General features: G+C 38.8%; 2 protein-coding genes across 3 annotated transcripts; both read left to right on the top strand.

Annotated features, from left to right (window-relative positions):
* The first annotated feature begins 442 nt into the window (after positions 1 to 442).
* LOC127797789 (uncharacterized) lies at positions 443 to 1,589 on the top strand. Its single transcript, XM_052330931.1, has 2 exons — positions 443 to 646; positions 1,064 to 1,589. Exons 1-2 carry the CDS (start codon positions 517 to 519, stop codon positions 1,222 to 1,224), a joined length of 291 nt encoding a protein of 96 aa, XP_052186891.1. The 5' UTR covers positions 443 to 516; the 3' UTR covers positions 1,225 to 1,589.
* Positions 1,590 to 1,974: 385 nt separating this feature from the next.
* LOC127797788 (internal alternative NAD(P)H-ubiquinone oxidoreductase A1, mitochondrial-like) lies at positions 1,975 to 8,389 on the top strand. 2 transcript variants are annotated; one of them, XR_008022279.1, is made up of 9 exons: positions 1,975 to 2,749; positions 3,389 to 3,602; positions 3,689 to 3,849; positions 4,151 to 4,216; positions 6,464 to 6,627; positions 7,129 to 7,243; positions 7,400 to 7,579; positions 7,661 to 8,079; positions 8,296 to 8,389. XR_008022279.1 is itself a non-coding variant. In XM_052330930.1 (8 exons), exons 1-8 carry the CDS (start codon positions 2,324 to 2,326, stop codon positions 7,811 to 7,813), a joined length of 1,479 nt encoding a protein of 492 aa, XP_052186890.1. In that variant the 5' UTR covers positions 1,975 to 2,323; the 3' UTR covers positions 7,814 to 8,389. The 2 variants fall into 2 exon arrangements, 1 of the variants encoding a protein (XP_052186890.1); XM_052330930.1 differs by having other exon boundaries at positions 7,661 to 8,389.
* The last annotated feature ends 1,022 nt before the right edge of the window (positions 8,390 to 9,411 follow it).

Below are 9,411 nucleotides of genomic sequence, written 5' to 3'. Positions count from 1 at the left end.
AATATTTTTAATATAAAATTTTGAATATTACAAGAACTAGCTAGATCAAGTTATAAGAGAAAGGAGTTTAATTTTAATCTTGCTCGTAACGATGAACACGAGTAATCACGAAACAAAACAATCTCTCTTTCATTTTCATTAATTAATTAGTTAGTGAGCTTTTGATTTTTGTTATGCGTACAAACCGTGCAATCTCTCTAATAAGTGGATTTGGGTGGGGGTGGGTGGGGAGAAGTCAAGAGGATCCCAACAGCTCTGAATCTGATTCGTTTAAGGTTCTCGTTCCCGAGACTGCAGCAGCCCCAAAATAAGTCAACTCCATCAACCAATCGCATTTGTCCACGTGTCACTCCAGCAGCATCTACCCCCACCCCCAATTAAACGTGAAATCAGAAATGCATGCCATCTTTGCCTCGTTGGTTGTTACGCTTACGCCATCTCATCCTCCATGGTCAAATCGTCGCTACCGAGAGAGACAGATATATAGATATCCTATCACCGTCAAATCGTGGCTAGATGGAAAGAGAGAGAGAGAGAGAGAGAGAGAGAGAGAGAGAGATGGAGATTGGAGTTCGGCTGTGGTGGTGCTGCCTCTTTTTCAGCTTCGCCTTCGTCTGTTTCGCCGGAAACTCCATTTCTTTCCAAGGTAATGTCCTCCATTTTCCAACTAGACATTGAGTATATAAATTCACACATGTATATATGGAGAGAGATGAAATTGATCCGATGGCGTAGAATGACCGTGGCAAGGAATTTGGTTGAGATTTTCTACGTTAGTTCAATTTTTCTTTCTGTTTTTCATTCTTAGAGAAACCTAATTAATGATCAGGCATGTATGTGTATATCGCCATTTTGGTTGTGCAATATTTTGGAAAGCCTCTTTCTCTATATGTCGAATAACACCACCTTTCCTTCCATCTGTGTTCCAGGATCAATACATTTAAACACGCACATATATTTGTATTTATAAATTAAAGACGATTTTGATTATAGATCAGATGCTAGGTTTCGCATTTTTCCTTCAGTTTTTCTCGGTTGTGTGTGATTGTATGCCGGTTCACAGGAGAGAAGATGGCGGTGGTTGTGGATGCGGCGGAGGCGAGGTCTCTGAGAGTGGAAGTGGACGACTACGGGGAAGCTTCGGCGAACCACGGCCACGACCCCAGGGCCAAAGGAGGTGCCGGATTTAGCGACGGCGGCCGGAGAAACCGCGATATTCCCTGATTCTTATTTGGTGCGATATACATGTATTGAGTTTCAATAGCAGCTCCCTGTTACGATATTGTGCAACTTGGCATGATTCTGTCGACAGGGTGTGAGTTTTCTTGGTTGAGACTTAAATATTTGTTGGGCCTTTGAGGTGTTATTGGTTGAGTTAGGTAGGTAGGTAGGTAGTGTGTTTTCTTGTTTGTTGGGCCTTTGAGGAGGTATTATTATTGGTTGAGTTAGGCAAAGGCTAATTAGGCTCAAGCGTTTGTTTGTTTTGATTTGAAGATGACCTAAATAGAATACTGACATTGCTATATGATTCGGAGTTGTTGGGCTATTTGTTATATGGTTAATTTTTGCGTAAAAGTGTTTATATACAAAAAAAAAAAATTATGTTAAACAGTATTCTCTATTATATATCTTCAAGTACTAATTTAAAGAAAGAAAGAAAGAAAGAAAACCAATCACTGCAAACGTTGCACATAATAATCTGATATTATTTTGGGGCAACTAATACTATTGTCACAGATACATGCATGTGACGTTATTATATAAACAAAATCGTTGCAGCCCCACCCCATGATTTGAAAATTAATTAATAATAATAGCACTTGATGCCCAATGCATGTATCTCCTTGATTAAGTTAAAGAAATATTTCCTTCCTAGATTGGCTGGGAATTAGGAAAACTCAAGAGAAGAAGGTTTTTTTTTTTTTTTTTTTCTTTTTCTTCTTAAATTTTTTGTTTTTTTTTTAGAAAAGAGCTTTCTGCTTTCGGATAATATGTCCAATATCTCCGGAGGAGACGGATTCTCAATCCAGTCAGCCAACTAGACGTTTTTCCTCCTCCCCCCTTCGAAATATGTAAGAAGGATTTCCTTTTTCATCTGAATTTGATATGATTCTGAGCTGAGACTCCGAAGTAAAGTGGTACCTCTTTCTTCGTCTATGGTCGGGCAGTCCCTGGAACTGACTTCACGGCCGGACAACGTCGCCCGTGGAGTTGCATCTAGGCCCATCCAAAGCTCTGCAAAATTCTGCTCCACTTTTTCTTCAGAATACTAATATACATATATTCTTCCGAACTAGAAATATTTCTATATCACACGAACACGATGGTTTGGTTCAGAAACCTCGCCCAAATCTCGGCCTCCGTAGCCAGGCAATCGCCGCTCAACCGCAAGGTCAAGGCCAGGCTTCCGCCGGCGTCGTTTTGGGAGTTTAGCACGTCGGTGGAGGATCGGTACTCCGGGCTGGGGTGGACGAAGGCGGAGGAGAAGCCGCGGCTGGTGGTGCTAGGCTCCGGCTGGGCCGGCTGCCGGCTCATGAAGGGGATCGACACTGCGCTCTACGACGTCGTCTGCGTCTCTCCCAGGAACCACATGGTGTTCACCCCGCTCCTGGCCTCCACCTGCGTCGGCACGCTCGAGTTCCGGTCCGTCGCCGAGCCGATCGCCCGGATTCAGCCGGCCATTTCTCGCGAACCCGGTTCTTACTTCTTCCTCGCCAATTGCACTGGAGTTGATCCCAATAACCATGAGGTACGTCTTCCCATATTTGCCCTATCGGTCTGTTTTGTCGGTGATGTAATGTAGGTAAAGCAAGGAATTCAAGTTCTGAATAATAAGTTTGAAAAGCTGATATGATTGTGTTACCTTCCTCTTCTATTTTTCTGCTTCCTTCTGCAAGTAGGCACTAATAGCTGAACAATTCATTCTAGGTTCTCAATTCTACCTAGGGTTTTGCCTATAGGAAAGAAGGAAAGGGGATTGGAGCTGATTTGTTGACCCTTTTGAATAATGAGAAGAAAATGAATGGATGTTTGTCAGACAGGATGAACCATATATACTCATTAATAATCTTATTTCCAGACATAGAGAATTCTGGTACTGTCACCATTTCTATCACGATTTCCTATGGTTTCTGCCTTTTCTTCATAACTTGCAATAATGGTGGGCATGGATAAAGATGGATGGAAGTATAGAATTCATGTACCTGACCTCACCTAGTAGGATTTAGGCTTGTGATTGTTGTTCTATTGTGAGATTTAGTTAAGTTTGAATGCTGCAGCTGCTATCTTTAGATATATTTCTCTGTATTTCTTTGGAAGTATGGCGGATAACTATATTGTGTCCTGGCTCCAAAAATAATGATAAAACAACTCAAGTACGGTATGCTAGGTGCATTGCCAAACTGTCACTGATGGAGCAGATACCTTGGAACCGTGGAATTTCAAAATCTCGTATGACAAATTAGTTATCGCAGCTGGATCACAGCCTTTGACTTTTGGAATTAAGGGTGTACAAGAGCATGCTGTTTTCCTTCGTGAGGTCTATCATGCACAGGAAATCCGGAGGAGACTGCTCCTAAACTTGATGCTGTCTGACGTGCCTGGTTGTTTCTAAACATTGGTTGCATTACTTGATTCGTGAGATATGGATTCTCGTGATAAATTCTCTAATGGTTGTGGGTTGTGCCAGGAGTTACCGAGGAAGAAAAGCGTAGACTCCTACATTGTGTTGTTGTAGGCGGTGGCCCTACAGGAGTTGAGTTCAGTGGCGAGCTTAGTGATTTTATTGTCAGGGATGTACACCAAAGATATGCTCATGTGAAGGATTACATTCATGTTACCTTGATTGAGGTTAGGCCATTAAGCTTTTACTGTGGATTTGTTAATAACCGATTTTCTTTGCCTAGCATTAAATCCACAACCAAATTTGATACTTCCACCTATATGAAATAGGGGCTTTGGATCCCTCCAAGTTTGCTTGTTGATTTACTAATTCCCTAATTTATTCCCTTAAACTAATTTATCTACTTCTTTAGAGTTGCTGGCCAGTTTTTTATTTGTTTAAGGGACCATACTGGAATGATATGATTACTAATCATTCTTAACTTCCATAACTATGTTGATAAAGCTCTGAATTGCATCATCTTTCCAGGCGAATGAGATATTATCTTCGTTTGATGATCGCCTCAGGAAGTATGCGGTAAAGCAGCTAGTAAAGGTGAGAGATGATAGACCGAGTAGAAGTAAGCACTAAACTTGACTATATTATAGAAGTTGAATTTACTGCATGATTCAAATTGAAACTTTCAAGTGTTTCATTTCTACTGTGACTTGAAGTGTCTTTTAACTTGTATCATTCCACAGGCAATAAATAATACTCTACGCATTCCTTTTTTTAATTTTTCTTTTTATATATAAGAAGTTTTTAATCATAAGAAGACAGGGTGTTTAACTCATTCTCGTTCAAGAAAGAAAGCATTAATTTCTCAAACTACCTTTTGTTTTGATAGATAATATGTGTTCACTCTTGTTTGGGGAAGAATAATTTAGTAACGTTGCTCATATCATTTAGATTAACTTTGCAAAGCAGACCAATTTTATTTTTCGTGTTCCTTTTGTTTCATCCCCCATCCATAATATGCAGGATGTGATACCTGCAATTTTTGTTATTGATTTTATTTTTTTTGGTTGAGAAAATTCATCCTTTTTCTATACTTGTGCCATGAGAAAAATAAATTTTTATTTGGAGATGGAATTATCCTTTATTTGGTATAGGAGAGAAACGAACTGAATATCTAGTCACCATTTCTTTTGGCCTCAGTTTTCCTGAGGAAACCAATTTTTTTAAAGCACCACGTATCTCCTAAATTACAAAACATGGATCTCTTGTTTATCATAAGTGTGCCTTTGAGTAAATCTAAGGGCAATCTTTTTATGCGTCCATGTTTATATCCTTCATGTGGAGTGCGCTGGAGTGAACATGCCATCACAGCTGTCATGCATGGCTGTATTTAACCTTAGACCTCTTCTCTGTTCACTTGTGCTCAAGTAACATACTTACAAAATCCACTGTGGTTAAGATGGGTTTGTGGCTTCAATGTCTCTTTTAGTTGGCACTGTGTCACGTGTGCGTGCTGTTGATTCTGAAAACTCCAAAATTCACACAAGGAAACCGAATTGCAAAGAGAATGGGAAACAGAACTGCCGTTGGCAGCGTTTGGATCTTGCGCAATAGAGTGTCACTTTGGATGGTTTCCACCTGGTGCTGTGGCATCCACCCGTTGCTCTACCAATAACAACAGCCAATACAAACTTATAAAGAAATTGCATCTATGTCATCTTACATTTTCTTTTCAGAAATCAAATTTGGTTTTTTTAATTTTTTTTTGGTAAGTCAAATTTGGTTTCTTTCTTCTGTTGGTCATTTTCTATCATGCAGTCACGTTCTATGTTCAAGGGGAAGGCTGCATACAAAAAACGACACTCCCCCAAGCCTTGCAAAGTGGGGAGCCCCATGCACCGGGGACACCTTTTTTTAGTCATGTTACGTGTTCATTGAAGTTAGCACGAAATTTGTAATGTCTGAGCCTATGTCTTTTGGTTATTATGTAAAAGAAAGGAAGAGAAATGTTTGGCCTTAGTAATTGAATAATGCAATTGTAAGGTCTCAGTTTGATGTGTAGTCAATGTTTGCAAACCCTTAGAATATTATTAGAAATCCCTCCCCAGAAAGCAACCAACTGTATGCATGGAACATGTTAGGCCTCTTGGTTTGTGGTTAGAGGAGCACACGGGGAGAAGAAAGTAGGAATCTGTATCTTTTATCATGTTTTCCTTTCTTGGTTGTTGTAATTTGCTGAAACAATATGCAAACCCCCTCTCCTCTTATGCTCATGTTACGCTATGTCAATTTCTACTGCTAGCTTGCGTTGGCATACTTATAACTTCTTTCTGGTGTCAGAGTCTTTTATCATCTTTTCACTTCTTGGTTGTCAGAATTTGCAAAAGCAAACCCGGTCCTCGTGTATGCTTATCTTGCATTTTGTCAACATCTGCTACCTTCTTCATTGGCATACTCGTACAATTTCTATGCTCTGCTGTCAAAACGGGATATTTGTTAAGGTAGTGTTTGTTAAAATGAGTAAAATAAGGTTGCATCAATATAACTTATTTATAAGGTTCAAGATAACTTATCTGAAAGGGGGGAAGAGATAAATTTATTTAGAAAGTTTAAGATAAAAAGTTACATGACTTATTTTCAGATAAATTTAACAAACATAATGGAAAACACTTTTGTCTGGTATGCTTTCTATATCTCATTTTTTCTGTCTATATCTTGATTAACAAACATTACTTAAAGAGAAAAAGAACTTGTGTATTTTCTGTTTGTACGATTTTCATCGTTCCATCACATGTTAAAGATTTTATTTAGATTGCCTCAGTTTATTATGGTAGTTTCTCTCAGTCAGGAGTTCGTCTTGTTCGTGGAGTTGTCAAGGATGTTCAACCAGAGAAGATAATTCTTAATGATGGTAGTGATGTTCCCTATGGATTATTAGTATGGTCTACCGGCGTTGGTCCCTCACCTCTTGTAAATAGTCTTCCATTTCCAAAATCTCCAGGTGGAAGGTATATCTGAAATTGCTTTTTCACCATGCATATTTGCTGTGCGTTTTACCTTCCAACTTTTGAACTTACAATATTTAGTTACTGGGAACTCTTTATGGAAAACTTAACTTATTCCTGAGAGAGGCAGAACATAGAGGAATTGGGGTAGGCTCCTTAGAATGGTGGCCATATGAGAACTCTTGTTTTGTATTCTAGAAGCCTTGGTTTATTCCTGTGTGTGTATGTTTTGTTTCCAATTCTCCTAGATCTCCTCATCTAGATGTTGCATTTTTTGTCAAAGCCCTGGTTTATTCTAGATGTTGCATTTTATCAACATCAACATCTGCTACCTACTTGGTTTTTTTCAAACGCTTGTGAGTTACATTTCATGATTTTGAACAGTCTGAACCTCCTTCCCTTTTCATTTCGCCAGGTTAATTTTAGAACCATATGCTTGGTGTTGTGCAATGGATTTGTATTCATGTTCAATGGAAGTGAATGATGAAGCGCTTGTGTCTACAGGATTGGTATTGACGAGTGGTTACGCATCCCTTCCGTTCAGGATGTCTACTCAATTGGTGACTGCAGTGGGTTCCTCGAAAGTACAGGCAGACCAACCCTTCCAGCTTTGGCCCAGGTAAGTGTTTTTCAGTAAGTTAATTCTACTTCACAAACGTGGTCTTTGTTGCTTATCTTATCTCAATTTATTTTTGACTAGTTATTAGTCGAATTATATGAAATAACATTTAAATTGTAATGGTTTTCTGATCTTCCATTGGGATGCTCGAAACAGGTTGCAGAACGGCAGGGTAAATACCTAGCAAGTCAACTGAACAGGATTGGTAAAGCTGGTGGAGGACATGCAAATGCAGCGAAAGACATAGACTTGGGAGAACCATTTGTGTATAAGCATTTGGGGAGCATGGCAACTATTGGCAGATTCAAGGCTCTTGTGGATCTCAGGCAAAGCAAGGTAAACATATTTATATGTAACCAGCCCTTTCTCTTCTATTATCAGATGAAGTGGAGCTCACCTATGGACCACCTTCTATAGGAGGCCAAAGGGTTGTCTCTGGCAGGATTTACCAGTTGGTTTATCTGGCGCTCTGCGTATCTTACACGTGTCTTAAGCTGGAGAAACCGATTCTACGTGGCAGTCAACTGGACTACAACCTTTGTTTTTGGCCGCGATATAAGCCGCATATAAGGTGGAATCGGGATCTCCTTTTATGCTTCGATGGCCAAGTCCACTATTACCACCTTCCGCTGATAGAAATGGGCCGTGAAATAGGGGGAAAAACACAAAAATGGGAGGACTTATCAATCACACTGCCAAGCTTGCCCTTTCAATCGTCCAGTAATTGTATGCCGTTGTTTATGTTACTACCCTGCTTGATCAGCACATGGTAAAATGATTGATGATATATATTGATTCCACTTAATATGTATTGGAAATGGGAAGCCATAAAACAGGTTTACTTTCCTATATTCTTCTCTGTGCAATGTACTACCATTTTGTACGAGCTGCTTGCCCTTTCAATCACACTGCCAAGCTTGCCCTTTCAATCGTCCAGTAATTGTATGCCGTTGTTTATGTTACTACCCTGCTTGATCAGCACATGGTAAAATGATTGATGATATATATTGATTCCACTTAATATGTATTGGAAATGGGAAGCCATAAAACAGGTTTACTTTCCTATATTCTTCTCTGTGCAATGTACTACCATTTTGTACGAGCTGCTGTGCTGTGCACACTTGAAATATCATGGGAGTTCCAGATGATGCTTCTGTTCTGTTCTATGTAATATGTACATATTATAAATATGCTGATTTTGTTTTTTTGGCTGATTTTCTAGTATGCTGTAGTCAAATATAAGATTAAAAATTTAGCCATTCAATAATGTCAAAAAATCCGTCATTGAGGTGGTTAGTGTAATTTATAATAGTAGAGATCCTTTTGCAATTTTCGTATTTTATTTAGGGGTGTGTATTTGGTTATAATTGAACTGTCCCGCCCCTAAATATATAATCGAACCGAATTGACGTGCTACGCCAGTTGAAATAATCGAAACCGAACTAATCGATTTTGAGTTTGAGTTAATCGAACCGAAAATCGAATGAAAACAAAAATCAAACTAATCGATTTTGGCATTGAGCTAACCAAACCAAAAACCAAACCACCTAAATGCTACAGTTTATCTATCCTCATTACTGCATAGAACATAAAAAACTTCTGCCTTGATTTCCAAAAAGAGATTTAATAACGTACTGCTATCTCATTCACCTATGCTTGATCAGGTTAATTAAAATATTTGCTCATCAAAGTAAGTTGCTAACTCAAAATCATATTCCCAACAAAATAAGACAAGGTAAAAGATAAACTTGATGTCTTAAGAGAGACACTGACAAAACACCACATAACTTCTCTCCAGCAATTAAATTCTAATCTTAGCATTTGTTCTCTAATACAGTTCTCTGCATCTGAACAATATATCACCCCAAATAATGTAAATCTACAAGGAATTTCAATAAGACTAAGAAAATCTTATTGAATATCTATATCTTAATATTGGTTCATGAGGTTCACTAAATAGCTTTCCAAGTACTGTATTACAGAAACAAATCAAACATGAATGGCAAGGAATAGAACAAGAATTTGAATTTCTTGAGATAGAGAGTGGAGATTGATGATACCAGTAGGTTGCCTGCTGAGACAATGCTGATTGCTTCGGCCAATCCAAACTCTGTGGTATCCCAAGCATCTTAGTGAATATTGCACCCCTTTTATAAAAGGTACAGGTT

This window comes from Diospyros lotus, chromosome 3 (assembly GCF_014633365.1).
Source record: "Diospyros lotus cultivar Yz01 chromosome 3, ASM1463336v1, whole genome shotgun sequence".
Taxonomy (NCBI): Eukaryota; Viridiplantae; Streptophyta; class Magnoliopsida; order Ericales; family Ebenaceae; genus Diospyros; species Diospyros lotus.
The sequence above is the reverse complement of the archived record's forward strand: the minus strand, read 5'-3'. Positions and strand labels throughout refer to the sequence as shown.

What these genes read in the sequence shown, in the direction of transcription:
- LOC127797789 (XM_052330931.1), top strand. Translation starts at nt 517, where the DNA reads ATGGAAAGAGAGAGAGAGAGAGAGAGAGAGAGAGAGAGAGAGATGGAG. An exon ending in AAACTCCATTTCTTTCCAAG is followed by an intron (nt 647 to 1,063) that starts GTAATGTCCTCC and finishes GCCGGTTCACAG; the next exon opens with GAGAGAAGATGGCGGTGGTT.
- LOC127797788 (XM_052330930.1), top strand. Translation starts at nt 2,324, where the DNA reads ATGGTTTGGTTCAGAAACCTCGCCCAAATCTCGGCCTCCGTAGCCAGG. An exon ending in TTCATGTTACCTTGATTGAG is followed by an intron (nt 3,850 to 4,150) that starts GTTAGGCCATTA and finishes TCATCTTTCCAG; the next exon opens with GCGAATGAGATATTATCTTC. An exon ending in CGGTAAAGCAGCTAGTAAAG is followed by an intron (nt 4,217 to 6,463) that starts GTGAGAGATGAT and finishes AGTTTCTCTCAG; the next exon opens with TCAGGAGTTCGTCTTGTTCG.